The following is a 16104-nucleotide window of genomic DNA, read 5'->3' on the forward strand; positions in this document are numbered from 1 at the left end:
AGTGAGCCTTGGGCCCTCCGCGCGAGAGCGCGCCATCGTGCATGAAGGCAGAAGAAGAACCGCTCGCGAGAATGGCGCAACGCGCTCTATTGGTCTAACTTTATCAGTGCCAGTGATCCTATCTTTTGGAGCCTCCATTGTTGGGTTCAGCAACAGAAATGTTTGCTTGGCGATCCAAAATTACCTAATTGAAACCAAGCGATTTCCATGTTAGATTGATCGTTCTCCCTCCCAACCATAGCTTTCTTTTATTTCTTATCTTTTATTAACTATTATTGTTAATATTATTATTATCTTATACCCGGTTTTCATCTGATTATTTCCTTTTTCTCCAAACACAAAACGTTCACTTTTAAACTCACACGCCCAAATTGTTAACTCCCTTGTTATCATTATTATTTAGGCACCTAATTAAACCGCCCGATTCTTGGCCAATCCCCCACTGTGGGTATGTGCCACGGCCACTCAGGAAAACAACAACAACAACAACGAGCGAGACCGCCTTCGCAGCTCGAATCGCCTCCCAAAGCCTTCCGAAGCAGCAGTATGACCACCGGGGAAGCCAGCAAGCCGTCTCGCAAGCAAGAGCGCAAGGCACGTCGCAAGGAGGCGACCAAGACGCCCTCCGAAACGGTGCCGACCTCGAACAAAGGGACATCCCTTCAACCGGACGAGTCGGAGGCCGCCGTCCTTTCGTCGGGTGGGCTCACTGGCGCGAGCCGCTCCAGCAGCCTCGTCGTCCAGGAGGGCGTCTACATGGTCATGGAGCACGGCTGGTACCAGCGGCGGCTCCTCCTGTGCGGTGTCCTGGGCGTGACCGCGGTGTTCATGGAGGTCCTCGCGTACCGCCTCATCGCCCGGCGCGTGGACCACTGGTGCCAGCCGCCCGGCGAGTTGGCGTATCTCTCCGACGACGTCTGGAAGAACCGTTCGATCCCGGTCGATCCAGACGGCAACTTCAGCCGGTGCACCGTTTACGCCACGGACGAACTGGTGAGGAGGACATCTCCGTTAGACCTATATATATATTGGCTATCTCGCGTAACTTGGGCCAAACCTCGAAGATATGCGAATGCTACGTAGCTGGACAGAACCAAGGTAATGCTGTTCGCCGTCGCTAGGAGTCGGATTATTTTTTGTATCCCGTCTATGTAATTAGATTATTTATCAAATAATCGAGTAATGTAATTAGATAAAACGTATAAATGAGAAAATTGTAGAACAACATAGAAAACTCCCTGTAGAGCTTTCTGTTGCTCAATACATTCTACATAAGTGTTGCGGCTCCCGCGGGTCCACGAAAAATTGCCGCGAAACAAGAGGCACTTCGCGTGTATTATTATTTTTGCCTTAAATGAAGACCCCCTCACCCCGTAAATATTATTCGCAGATATATGCGAATAATTAAGCTGCGAATATCAAATATGCGAATTGTTAAGATATAAGCTGGAAGCGACCCCGTGCGTACGTGCTCTTGGTTTTCGGGTAAGCGCGCGACCCGTTCAGCCGTATATATTCCATTCCCGTTCTGGTTTAAGCGTTGTTCAAGCTTGCTGAAATGTACAGTGTAGCTAACCGCTTTCACGATCGCCTCCTTACGGGCGGTTCAGAACAACGATGGTATAACCATTCATACATCTTTCCCTCCCTCGCCTCTCCACGCGACCATGCAGAGACATTGGAATGGAGCAAATAAATAACGTATAGTGCTATAGTTATCGCCTTAAGTATAGCGCTCCGTTAGCTGTGCACTGCTTTCTAGCATAAATTAATCGCTGTTTTGTCCTTCCAATTCACCTACGTCATGCCCGATGGCTCGGCCCTCGGTGGGGCGCGCGACTTGCTCTGGTAATCATTTATTGCTTGGTCATTCCTCTGCGCGAAGTGTACAAACCATGTCTGACTGATCGCACCACCTCTAGTTGACAGATGCGTTTGCTGTAGCTAATTGGACATTCCCGATTCGTTAGCGACAGGGTCTGAAAGGCTTCTTCGATGTCTGCGGAAGCTAGACGCGCTAGTAAGCAGCTGGATGCGTCCCCGTGTGTGCGGTAACGGTTCGTGGTTTTCGGGTGAGCGTGGCAGCCCATTCCGCGATATTTTGCTTTCCTTCTCAACCGAGCAACCGAGCTACCTCGTACGCTCGGTTGCTACGGTCATAAGTTCAAATCTTTTTTTCTTCTTCGAAGTGTTCTATTTGTAGCTACGTGACTAAGGCAATGGCGTAGATCAGAAGTAGAACATCGGGCTTTTAACCTGAAAGTCCTAGCTCGAATCCTCCTCCAGTACAATACATCTCGAGGCTTGGAGTAGCCCCTGACACTGGCAAAAAATTGCCGAGAGCAAGAGGGAATATACTATTCCAGGCGCAACCAAATTAGGAAGGCCCACGCATTAAGCTTCAACAAAGACACTCCCCCTCCAGAACGGGAACTGGCCTACCTGTTGCAGTATTCGGCCGTTACCTCCCTCATGACTCCTACAATTGATCCATGGCCCTCAGTCCACAGCGGCTGCGGAGCACCTTATCAAGGCGGTAGTCAGAACTGCGACGCAGCAGAGGGTGCTTAGAATCTCTGGACCCGTACCAGCCGCCACTGGAAACTGACCCTGGAAACGTTCAACACGCGAGCCGTCTCGAGTGAAGCTAGCTTAGCAGGACCCTTCCCATGACATCACTTTATTTTCCTTGAAGACCCCTTTTGTGGTGTTACATAAAGGCTGGGGTTTACAAAATGCAGGCGTTTAGAGCGGTCGGAAATGTTGATAGGCCGGTTATGGAAGCGACATGATGGGGAAGGCCGTTCCAATCAGTTGCTGCTCGTGAAAAAAAAAGAGTTCATGAAGGTGGGGGTGCGAGTTCTCGTGGACGCAAAACTTGAAGAGGGTGGCCGATTCGTTGTGATCTGCGTAGTGGGTGTAAACGGATGCATGGTTCATCTCTTAGTGACGAATGAAATAACTTGTGATACAAGACAAGACTGGTAATGCTGCGGCGAGCAGAAAGATTACAGAAACCTGATTACAATTTTAGAGATGGTATGCTAACGTCGTATGAATATGAAGTGTGAATGAACCTGGTAGCCCGGTATTGTACAGTTTCGACGACATTTGTTAAATATGCTTGATGACGGTTCCGAATGGCCGATGCGTATTCCAGTTTAGTTCTGATGAGTGAAATGTAAGCTTGTAGTCTGGCGTGTTGTGGAGCTTCCCGCAGGTGCGTTTTATGAAACCTAGTATTTTTTTAGCCGATATCAGGTTAGTCACGTGGAGACGCCAGGATGAATCTTCAGAAATGGTGGTACCTAATTATTTGTAAGGCTGGACGAGGTCAACGGGGGAGCTAGAAACGGCACGTTCAAAAACAAAGGGTTTGCGACTGTGGTGAAAAGACATGTACTTAGACTATTTAGAGCTGAGTGTCATCATCCACTGCGAACACCAGTTTAACACGGGGTTTAGGTCTGCCTGAAGGTATTCTTGGTCAGAAGGGTTAGTCACTGAACAATAAATAACGCAATCATCGGCGAACAAGCGGATGCGCAAGATACGTGCTGGGGTAAGTCGTTAATGTAAATGAGGAATAACAAGGGACCGAGCACGGAACTCTGCGGGACGCCGGAAGTGACTGGAAGCGGGTTCGAGGGTTGGTTGTTTATGATGACAGACTGAGAACGATGCGTGAGGAATTCGTTAATCCACGTGATGTTTGGATGTAGGTTCAGCTGGGAAAGTTTAAGGAGCAAGCGTTGATTAGGTACTTACCGAATGCATTAGCGAAGTCTAAGGAGATGGCATCAGTTTGCAGATTGATATCAAGGTTGGCGTGAACGTTATTAAGAAAAATGGCTAGTTGAGTTTCGCACGAAAAACCTCACAATAACCATGCTGTGACGGATGGAAGAGGTTATTGGAATCTAAGAATGCCATGATTTGGGAGTAAATGACATGTTCTATGATGTTGCAGATTTTGCAGCCGGTAATCAAGAGGTGAATCAGTATTACTTGTTTTGTGCAAGGGAATGACCTTCCCCATTTTCCAGTCGTCTGGAATGGATCCTTCAGAGAGTTATTGTGAAAACAATAAAGAGGAAATACTCGAACAGGCTAGTTTAGCGTTATTCAAAATTTTTGAATTGATGTAATCTAGGCCAGTGGCAGATTAATTTATTTTGTCGTTTATGCACGAAATTCCACTACTGCCGAACGCTATGGCTTCTATGGCTGTAGTAATCATCATCATCATCATCAGCAGCAGCAGCAGCAGCAGCAGCAGTAGCAGCAGTCTACTCATGTCCACTGCAGGACGAAGGCCTCTCCTTGCAATCTCCAATTACCCCTGTCCTGCGCCAACCGATTCCAACTAGCACCCGCAAATTTCCTAATTTCGTCGCACCATCTAGTCTTTTGCCGTCATCTACTGCGCTTCCCTTCTTTTGGTACCCATTCTGTCACCCTAATGCTCCAACGGTTATCTAGTATGCGCCTTGCATGACCTGCCCAGTGGCATTTTTCGCTTAATATCTATTAGAATATTGTCTATACCTGTTTGCTCTCTGATCCAAATTGATCTCTTTCTGTCTGTTAAAGTTAAGCCTAGCATCCTTCGTTCCATCGCTCTTTGCGCGGTCCTTAACTTGTCACGCTTCTTTGTCAGCCTCCAAGTCTCTGCGCCGTATGTCAGCACCGGTAAAACTCACTGATTGTATACTTTCCTTTTGAATGATAACAACTAAAGCCCCCAACTAGTCAGGAGCTCACGATGTCTGCCGTATGCGATGCAACCCATTTTTATTCTTCTGTGAATTTCCTTCTCATCGTCCGGGCTCCTTGTGATTAATTGACCTAGGTAAACGTACTCCTCCACAGATTCTAGAGGCTGACTTGCGATCTTGAACTCTTGTTCCCTTGCCAGGTTATTTATCATTATCTTTGTCTTCTGCATATTAATCTTCGGCCCCACTCTTACGCTCTCCCTATTAAAGTCCTCAATCATTTGTTGAAGCTTGTCTGAATTGTTGCTTAATAGAACAATGTCATCAGCAAACCGAAGGTTGTTGAGGTATTCGCCGTCGATCTTTACTCCTAAGCCTTCCGAGTTTAATAGCTTGAATACTTCTAAGCACGCAGCGAATAGCACTGGAGAGATTGTGTCTTCTTGTCTGACCCCTGTCTTTATAGGTATGTTCCTACTTTTCTTGTGTTGAATTAAGGTGGCTGTGGAATCTCTGTAGATATTTTCCAGGTTATTTGCGTAAGGGGTTTGTACTCCTTGATTATGCGATGCTTCTATGACGCCCTTTTTGTGGATTAGTATAATGTCTGCATTCTTCCAGTTTTCTGGGGCCCTTGCAGTCGATAAACACTTCGTATAGAGAGCCACCAGTTTTCCTAGCATTATGTCTCCTCTATATTTCAATAAATCGACTGTTATTCCATCCTCTCCTGCCGCATTTCCCCGTTTCATGCCTTGCAAGGCTTTTCTGATCTCATCTCTAGTTATAGGAGGAGTTTCTGTATAGTGTTCATTATTGTATCAAATAGAGTGCGCCTGAGTCGTCTGGGTATTGTAAAGGTCAGTATAAAATTCTTCCGCTGCTTTTACTATATCTTCGAGATTGCTGATGATATTACCCTGCTTATCTTTTAGTGCATACATCTTGGTTTGTCCTATGCCAAGTTTCTTTCTCACTGATTTCAGGCTGCGTCCATTTTTTACGGCTTCTTCAGTCTCTCTCACGTTATAGTTTCGAATATCACTAATTTTCGCCTTATTGGTCAGTTTTGACAGTTCCGCGAATTCTATTAAAGCTATTAAACTGGAAAGGCTTAGGAGTGAGGATCAGGGGGAATATCTCAGCAACCTTCGGTTTGCAGATGACATTGTCCTGTTCAGCAACACTGGGGACGAATTGCAACAAATAATTGAGCACCTTAACAGTGAAAGTGTAAGAATGGGGTTGATTCATATGCAGGGGACAAAGATAATGAGTAATACCTGGCAAGGGAACAAGCGTTCAGGATCGCCAGTCTGCATGTAGAGTCTATGAAGGAGTACATTTACCTAGGTAAATTATTCACAGGGGAACCTGATGAAGACAACGAAATATACAGACGAAAAGTGGGTTGAGTGCATACGGAAGACATTGCCAGATACTGACTGGGAGCTTACCACTATGACTGACAATAGAAAGGTGTACAATCACTGCATTCTACCGGTGCTGGCATATGGGGCAGGAACTTGGAGACTGACAAAGAAGCTCGAGAAGTTAAGGACAGCGCTAAGAGCGAGTAAACGAAGAATGTTAGGCGTGACGTTAAGAGACAGGAAGAGAGCAGTGTGGATCGGAGAGCAAAACGGGAATAGCCGATATTCTCATTTACATTAAGAGATTAAGAAAACAAAATGGAGCTGGGCAGGCCATGTAATACGTAGGATGGATAACCGGTGGACTATCGGAGCTACAGAATGGTTTCCAAGAGAAGGGAAGCGCAGTCGAGGAAGGTAGAAAACTAGGTGGGGATGATGAAACTAGGAAATTCTGCATATAAGCGTTATTCTGCATATAAGCGCCTGAGATTGAGATCGGCAGCCACTGAGATTGCGGCTTGGTAAGCACGCTCGCTTGATGCTCGGCCAAATGTGAGGGGCAAGTAGTCGCGTTACTCCAGGACGTGTGCTATGTGGGCGTCACAGTTGCGCTCCGTGGTAGTTCAGTTTCGCTATTCTGTGGGACATCAGCTGGAAATAATCGCGTTGTAAAAATTACCCGCGTCAACTTCTCAAATTCCTGGAAACGGTTAGAGCTCTTCGGACGGCTCGCTTCAAGTCTTCCATTGGGATCAATCGCACGACCATTTTGGTTAAAAAGGGAACTGGTCTAATTAAAGTTCAAAATTTCTGCTCTAATAATTACATTGAGTAATTTACGAATGCACGACTCTGTCGTAGAAGCAATGCAGGAAAAATCATATGGCTATCTCAACTTCCCCTCTTTTTAAGAAATTTCGAACGCATTTTGTGAAACACCCGGCTGTAAAACGTAGATTACTGAAAAAAATATCAGTGGGGTTTTTCAGCGGCAGCATCTTGAGATTTTGCAACAAACATCTAAATAATGAGGAAGGCGAAAACACTCGTCCATATTTTAGTGGGTAGAATATCAATGTGTGTCCAAGCCCTACGTTCAGTATCTTTTTCCTTGACCCGATCAGCGATCGCTTCCACATGTTGTTCCCAGTGTTGAACACCGAAACGCTCAGGTATTAAGATTGATTTGGCGGTGCTTTAGGAATGTGTGTGAGGAGTGGTGGCGTGGGCAGGGAGGTTGGGAGGGGGAAGAGTATGCCGCTTAATTTCATGGGAGGGGGGCGCCCCCCCCCCTTTGTACGCGCCTTCTGGGTGCTCCACCACAGCATGTAAACCTTCAGAAGCCCCAGAGCTCTCGCGCAAAAGCATGCGCGTTCAGAGCGACCGAAAACACTCTTTAGGGTGTTACGTTTGACCGGCGGGAGCTGGCGATCTTCGGGGAAGGGACCGTCGGAATGGCGCCGGCAGGTCTGCTGCGACTACTCACTTTGTGAAAAAAACGATGCACCGAGTCAACAGGACATCGGCGCCACCATGGCTCAGGCGGCGACTCGTTTTGTAAGGAGGACAATACGCCGCGGCCCCAACGGCATGGCGCCGAGATGGCTAGACGCGGTCGGCGGAGCAATTATTGTGAGTCTGTAAGCCGACACTGTCACGGTCTGTTTGGAGCAGGGGAGCTCCGGGAAGATGTGTTGCGGTGACGTCTCACGCAGCTTAAAAGTCGTCAGTCAATGGACAGACGCGGGGGCCACTGTTTGCGAAGTCGAGTCTGGGATAAAGAGGCGCCTGCCCGGGCAGCACAGTGTCTGCGATAACCCTCTCACCTTGGTGTGGTCAGTGCAACGTGTGCGGAAGTGAGTGCGTAAACCCTCCCCCTCTGAGGCGGGTCGGCTACGACAACTTTGGAAGCTCCGTTTGGTCGAACGACTGTTTTCCCTCACCTAGGGATCTAGGGAGGGCAGTGTGTTTGAAGTAGCTGTTGTCGGCTCTTCAGTGTGCATTCCTCTTTCACTCATGTTACACTGATGAACTGTATCGTTCTCCATGTAGATACTGTAAATAAATCGCATATTGCTCGTTCTAGATGAGAACAAGTCTCTCACTTCAACAACGTCCTCAGCGTGGATAAGTTGGACGACGGCATGGGCCAGCTACCATCTATTTCATGCCCGACCCCAACCATTACAAGGGAGAGCATACACAACCTCTGCATCATCGCCTTTGTATCAGCGGATAAAGTCCGACCACCCACCAACTCGATGACGGACGAGGAAGCGAAAGCATGCCTTTAATTAAGAAATTACATCTTGTAGAATGACGGAGAAATCTGTTCTCACACAAGTCCCTGCGGCCGGGCAATCTTATGTACCAGTGCACAGGCGTTTTTCCATTCGGCCATTGCGTGTGGCAGTTCTGCTGTCGCTCGTGGAATGGAACCCGTGGCCACCTCGAGTTTTATCGCGTGCAGTGTGCTTTTGTTGCAATTATATGGACACTCCAGGCGCATTTCCGCCATCGGCGTCGCCCTGAGGTTACGTATATAGTGCAAGGGCGATAAAATCGTCATCAAGCCGTATGTGTGAGAAAAAGCGTGCAAGGGTGAGGCGGCGGACGTGGCCCATTCTCAAGCGTGCGAGCGAGGAAGTCGGTCCCGAAGTGCGCCTCTTCCTGTCGCGTGCCAGGCACGGGGGTGAGCCGACGGAGAGTTCATCCGCGATTCCTCACTCCAGCATTTTGACAGCGAGTTTCCGCGTTCATCGAGCGAGATGAGTTCATGTTCACCTGTGCGCGTGTGACACCTTGCTTGCTAATTTAGTTAAAACACGTTGGCGGGCTAGTTGGTTTCAATCCATGATAGAATGTGTAAGTGCGGCTTAACGAAGACCTGGAAGGAAACAGACGCACAGAGACATGAACGAGGACGTAGCCAGAAACAGACACAGAGCGGTCCCTGTGTGTCTGTTTCTTTCTATGTCCTCGTTCAGTCGCGTCATTGTTAATTTAGTAAGTAAGCGAATGTTTACAAGTTTATACGGCCGATAAAACTACTATCCTTACTTCGTACAGCTACCTAGTAATTTGCTATCGCAATCGGTGCTTCGCCTTTCGGGTGAAACTGCAACATTATGCCTCCGCGGCTGTCCCGTTGTATGTCAAGTGAAAGAGGTCAGTAAGCTGGCCGCGAATGAGAGTCGAAATGTTCTGACTGCAGTAGCCGTTCTGTGCTTTTTGTTCAACGCGCATCAGGAAACGAGCCCCGAGAACCGGACCGTAATGGCGTGCCACAAGTGGGTCTACGACATCGGCGACCGGGGCGACAGCATAGTGAGTCGATTCGACCTGGTGTGCGGCCGCGAGGCGCTCTACGAGCTCTCGGCGCGGCTGCCGTCATTGGCTTACGCGCTGCTGTCGCCCGCGGCGGGCTTTGCGGCCGACCGGGTGGGCCGCAAACCGGTCGCGTGGCTGTGCGGCTCCGTCTTGCTCATCTCGGCTGTGGGCAGTGGCGCGGCCGTCAGCTACGCCTTTTTCCTCGCCAACCGCATCGTGCTGCTGGCTTCCGGCAGCGCCACCTACCTGCTCACCTTCGTGCTCATTTACGAGGCGACGGGCAACGCGCGGCGCTGGCCGTACACGCTGCTCCACTCGGCGGTGGCCTTCACCCTGGTGCCGCCCTTCCTGCACGTCCTCTCGCTGCTCGAGCCGAGCTGGGCGCTCACGCACGCCATCTTCATCGCGCCCACGGCCACCTTCACGGTGTGGTGCTTCCTGCTGGACGAGTCGCCCGTGTGGCTCCTCGCCACCTGGAGGCTGCAGGAGGCCGAGGCCCGCGTCCTGGCTGCGGCCAAGCTCAACGGCGTGGACGAGGACAAGGCGAGGGAGAGCTTCCGAGCGCTGCGCGGCCCGATGAGGAAGCTCGGCCGCTCCTACGATCCCGCGGCGGTGCTCTCGATGTCTGACGGCATCCTCGATGGCGCCACGATGCGTCGTCGCATGGCGGCCGTCTTCTTCGCGCGGTTCACGTTGAGCGGCATCTACGTCGGCGTCATGCTCACCGACCGCGCGCGTGGTCTCTACTGGCAGGCGGTTCACGTGGCCTTCTGCGTCACCAGCTACTCGCTCGTCATCTCGGCCATGAACAGACTAGGCCTGCGCCACACGCTCTCCGCCCTGCTCACCGCCACCTGCGTCACGGCCGTGGCCAAGGCGGTCGTCGAGTACGCCAGCTACGACGGCACCGCGGCTGCCTACCTGCACGCGATGATGAAGATCCTCGCGTCTGGCTCCATGAGCATGGTGCTGTGCTACGCGGGGGAGATCTTCCCCACCACCATCCGGGGCACCGGCGTGGGCCTGTCCGTGTTCGTCGGCGGCATCGGGTTCCTGCTGGGAGAGTTTTTCATCAGGGTTCGCACGGTGCAGCCGGGGCTCGTGTTCCACGTCTTCTACACCGGCATGACCCTGCTAAGCATCGTGGCCATCCAGTGGCTCCCCGAGCTGTTCATCGAAGCGAAGAAGGTGGAGGAAACGCGGCCCACCCTCCCCACGAGCCCGGAGGAGCGCAAGATGGAGCTCAGGGCCTCGCTGTCGCCTACGGGGAAGAGGAAAGAGCGAAAGAAGCGCGATGCCAAGGCGAAAACAGGCCACAGGTCGCTGCCTTGAAGTTCCCCACTTACACGAGTGCTTCACCGTGCAGAAGAACGGGGAACTTCTGTGCGAGCTGTTAAGAAAGACGATTTGACAGAGTTTGTTCCATATGTTTATACCGGCCGTGAATGTACTTGTCTTCCACTATTTTTAATTTTTACTGATTTTGCGCCTTCCCTAAAATATATTGCTTTCGCTACGAAATCTTGTAAAGCGATCATGCGATGGAAGAAAGCCGAGTAATGTCTACCCTGCTTTACGGAGTTCTTCATTTTTATGACGCGATTTACTTCTCTCTTTAATGCTTTGTTTACTTAACGAGGGCAGTGAAAGTTACAGCGAACTTTTTGTCATATTGGCCTAGAATCCTCAACGCAAATGTAGCTGAGCGCAATGTTATAGGGTATTTATACAAAGGAGAAAAAAGAAAGACCAGGAGCTCTGACATCTACGTGATTGCGTGAAGGGTGTTTCTCGGTTAGCACGAACTTTGGGCATATTATCGGTCATAAGTTCTATTTATGTAAAAACCAGATAGCGAGACCTTAGCTGCACTAATGCACACTGTCGCCACTATGATACGGCGTGTGTCTGCGACTATTTAGTACGCAGCAGAGCGCAATGAATGTAACCCGCGTTGTGTTTACTGCCATCAGTGGGCACAGCGTCGAGCTTAGACCTCGCACTGAGTTCCCCAGCTGGTCATGCCGCCCTAGGAAAGGGACAAGAACGAGATCGCTACCTGCAAGTGCATCCTTCTTCGAAGATAGAGCTCCAAATGGCGACCGAGATCGCAGCCTGACGTTATCGCTCGCCACCTAGCGGCCATGCCAATAATCAGCCGACCGAGGTTCGGACTTGAAGCGAAACAAATTCTCGTATTACGGCATGCACCGAAAACTCTCCCCGTAGCCCTCAGCAAGGAATGGCCGCCGTTTGAGGAAGCGGGCACTGTGGTTTAGCCTCCCAACTCCCTCCACCCCTGGTCCCCATCCAGGACACAATAAAGTTTGATGGTCCTAATAAATGTTTTTCTCTCTATCTCTGTTATCTCGTAGCTCTCAAATCGCCGTGACGCCACCGCTCACAAGTCCGAAAAATCCGCGCTCTCGTTACCTGCGGGAACCTCGTGACCCTACAGGACACCCTGAAGGCGTGTACTTATACGCTGATAGTAGCGTTGGTGCACGGGGCTCCGCTATATCAGTCGTGAACAACGACCTCCAAACTGTACATACAGAGGGACTCCTGGAGACAGATCCGACCTTAGCGGAGCTGACAGCCATCGCAATCGCGATCAAACACATGCCCCCAGTAACTCAGCCTACCCAAGAATCATATTTACCGACTCCATGGTGGCTTGCAGGAAATTGTTGCACAACGATTTCCTGGCCCACATTTCGACATTCAAGAGCCCCTTCAGGGTCCTTTGGAAATCATCTGGATACCTGGTCATGACGAGCTGCCGGGAAATGAAAGAGCTAATCAGCTCGCCTGCGAGACATTGAACCAGGCACCCTGCATTCCGCGACCAGCCCAGACGAGAAGGTGGGCTCCCCTGCTTCTGCGGCCATATCAAGAGGCCAGGCGCAAGTTCCCCAAGCTCAGCAAGGTGCTCACGCGGCAACAGGGTGTACTGATTCGTCAGGCCCAGACTGAAACACTCCCTAAACCTGCGGGAATGCATCTCCTCCGCGGCCTTTGACCTGAAGATCCCCCACCCTGCCGATACAGTGGCGAACACCCAAGCGCATCCCATATCCTCTGGCCCTTCCCAATTTACAATTTCCTCTGGCCCTTCCCAAATTCCCAATTTGCTACTCAGTATCGCTGTTATTTCTCAGCATTTTCTCACAACAGGTATTGTTCCTTCATCTTTGAAGCAAACGAAAGTCCCCCCTCTTTTGAAATCTGGTGACTAAGGCATTTGTAGCTATAGATAGATTGATCTTCTTAGCTCCTTAGTAAAGTAAAATGTTAGAATACATAGTTTATAAGCATATTGTAGAATTCTTTGGGTCACATAATGCCTAGCTAAGTTTTAACATTTTTGCATGGATTTGGTACCATCTCACACTTTATGGAATTCCCTCACGACGTCACTCACGCTTGTGTTTTCTAGAATTTCTAGCAATGCCAATCATGATTAATTGCCTGCAGCTCATTTGCTTGCTTTTTCGCATTGCCTGGTGTGCACGTATTGTTCTTCTATATATATTTGAATAAAAAATTCAGTTGCATGTCAGTGTTCCTGTTGCGTTTTCACTGTCCTTCATACTTGTTTCGCTGTTTCTAGTCTTTCAAAAGTGCACTAACTCGCCCAGTTCTCAGTGTGAAAGTTTAATGTCGGCTGTTAAAATGAGAATCCAATAAACATGAAAACTGTTTGACGGACAATAACAATGATTTCATTGTTTGAAACATGCAGTTTACACATGTTGGTACAAGAAAATTGGAAAGAGGTACACGGAACGTTACAGTATGCAAGATTGAACGGTCCTGTCTCTGCCATGAATACCGCAATATCATCATATGTGTGCACAGGTCTTGTACTGCAAGCCAGAGACATGCTCCAGGGCTTTCTTATTCTATTAAGTGTCAGCTGCTTGCATTCATAACGTGGTTGGTAAATTGCTTACATGATTTCCCATCTACGTCCCTGCATTTCATTCTGCTCTATTCACCAAATTATTTTCAGCACTTTTCTTTCAATGACATTTAGGGTTCATTCATTTTATGTCAAGAGGTTTTCTTGTGCGCCAAGATTAAACATTCTGACAAGGTTTTAAAGCTGACGCAATCGCAAAAATATTCTCAGCCATAAAGAGACATTGAGACAAGAGGCACGCTGTCCCACGAAATATCAATCAATTTTATTTTTAGATAAAAGCACATAAATTTCTTACTTGCCAAGCTACATCTCCACACCAGTAATCACCACACGGTCTTTCCGAAAAGAAGGTTGCACAAGTATTTAAATACACTCTTTAAAAGTTTTCTGTGAAGATCTGTGTTTCCTTTATTTTAGTTGCAAAATGCGAAGTAGGTAGCAAAAGTGTGCTGCTTTATTTCATCTGCTGTTGACAGAGCTAAGCTGACATGATGGCAAAGAGGCATACCTACATATATACCAATGCAAAGGAATGGCTTCAGAAAGGCATGTTGCACCGGAAAGGTGAATTAAAGGTCGGCAGGATTCTCTGGTAATGTGGTACACACAATACAGCTAGGATACAATATGCAGATTACTTTGCAATTACCCGTTTGATTTCTTAGTGTTGCATGGCAAGAAAGAAAGCTGCAGCACAAGTCTGCATGCTATAGTGTTATTTGTCTTCACAATATCATAAAAAATTGCAATTCATTGCTCCACCAAGGCGCCATCAGCCAGCTAAGCCGTTCCTGAAACAAAGCTTGGTCCTTGATGATGATGATGATGATGTATGGGGTTTTATGGCGCAAGGGCCAGGTATGACCAAAGAGCGCCATGTCTGTGCCAGTGTGTTCGCAGTGTAATTATGGTTACTATGAAATTGGTGTGACGTGGCTGTAAAGGGGCCTTAAAATATACGCTCCAAAGTGCATAAAATCTGTATAATAAAATTATGGCGATGACGTATGACTTGTACTATGAACATATAGATGTATTTAAAAAGAATGATACGATAGGTAAAATATATCTGATTGTAAAAAATCCTAGAGCACTACTGCCTCCTTAGAGCCCTTGAAACACAAGGGCCTGGAGGCATGTGCTATGCAAAACAATTATCGCAGCGGCATCCTCTAAATTGAGGAAGCGCTACGAATGCATAGGACTAATAACATGTAAGACCACATCTCTTAGGAAACCTAGGACTGTGTCTGTATTAAAAAACGGTTCTGGACCGAGGAACATTACAGGATGAGGAGGAATGTGCCGCCTGTATGCTAAGGAAGAATGTCTCATTCTTTCAGATTCGGCTTCCCGACACTCCAGAAGGACGTGGAGCACGATCAGCCTCTCCCCGCATCTACCACAGGCTGGATGTTCACTTCCAGTAAGCTGATAATTAAGGGTGCCAAATGTGTGTCCTATTCTGAGGCGACAGAATAAGACATCTATTCGCCGAGATTTTGTTGGGGAAGGCCACAAACCTAACTGGGGCTTTATAACGTGCAGTTTGTTATTTGTTTGCGCGTCCCACGTGCACTGCCAGTGATTTCGCAGTTTATTTCGTAGGAAAGGCCTCAGATCTGTGACAGGCACCGCAGAGGTAGGGTTAACAGCTTGCGATGTGATTGACGTGGCCATCTCGTCCGCGAGAACGTTACCTTCGATTCCCCTATGGCCAGGGACCCAGCATATTATGATATTCTGGTTAGATGAGTACGCTTTACACAATACCGAATACAGTTCATTGAATACGGGATTTTTATATTTGTAGAGTTACATTAGGGCCTTCACGACGCTTAGAGAGTCTGTATAGATCGCTGCTTTTGGAAGTTTTGATCTTCTTATATGCTTCACAGCAGAGAGTAATGCGTAGGCCTCTGCCGTAAAGATGCTTGTTTCCGGATGCAGTACACCGGATTCCGAGAAGGATGGGCCGACGGCTGCATAGGATACCCCGGCATTTGACTTCCAAGCGTCTGTGTAGAATTCTGCGCAGGAGTGTTTGTACTGAAGTTCTAGGAAATGCATTCTGATTTCGGCCTCAGGAGCGTGCTTTGTAACTTTTATAAAGGATATGTCACATTGTATCACCTGCCACTACCAAGGAGGTAAGAGCTTGGTTAGGTGCATTAACCGATGCTTGAGGAGTGAGATATGCATTTCATCGCTAAGCTCCTTCACACGCAGCGAGAAAGGCTGTCTTATGGAGGGGCGATTGCTGAAAAGTGTAGCGCACATCGTATCGGTAACGGTATCAAAACATGAATGTTCAGGATTAGAGCGTACTTTAAGGAGATATGTAAAGCTGATCTATGATCTCTGTACGTGGAGAGACCATTCATTCGATTCGGCATATAAGCTTTCAATCGGGCTTGTTCTGAAAGCGCCCGTGGCTAAACGGATACCTAGATGGTGAACAGGGTCTAGCATTTTTAGCGCGCTCGGGGCGGCAGAATGATAGATCACGGCACCGTAATCTAATCGTGACCGAATCAGGCTCTTGTATAGGTTCATTAAACACTTCCTGTCACTACCCCATGTAGTCTGCGATAGGAGTTTGATTAGGCTCATTGTTTTCAGACATTTTTCTTTAAGATGTTTAATGTGTGGGATGAAAGTGAGTCCATTATCAAGTATAACACCCAGAAATTTGTGTTCTTTGTTTACAGGTATCTGTTGTCCACACAGTTCTAAGCAAGGATCCCGAACC

The 16104-nt window shown here is 48.4% G+C and overlaps 1 protein-coding gene across 1 annotated transcript; it reads left to right on the forward strand.

Moving 5' to 3' along the window:
• Positions 1 to 492: 492 nt before the first annotated feature.
• LOC142574139 (organic cation transporter protein-like) lies at positions 493 to 11225 on the forward strand. The gene is made up of 2 exons (XM_075683299.1): positions 493 to 993; positions 9344 to 11225. Exons 1-2 carry the CDS (start codon positions 547 to 549, stop codon positions 10754 to 10756), a joined length of 1860 nt encoding a protein of 619 aa, XP_075539414.1. The 5' UTR covers positions 493 to 546; the 3' UTR covers positions 10757 to 11225.
• Positions 11226 to 16104: the final 4879 nt, after the last annotated feature.

Source organism: Dermacentor variabilis, chromosome 3 (genome assembly GCF_050947875.1).
Source record: "Dermacentor variabilis isolate Ectoservices chromosome 3, ASM5094787v1, whole genome shotgun sequence".
NCBI classification, from domain to species: Eukaryota; Metazoa; Arthropoda; class Arachnida; order Ixodida; family Ixodidae; genus Dermacentor; species Dermacentor variabilis.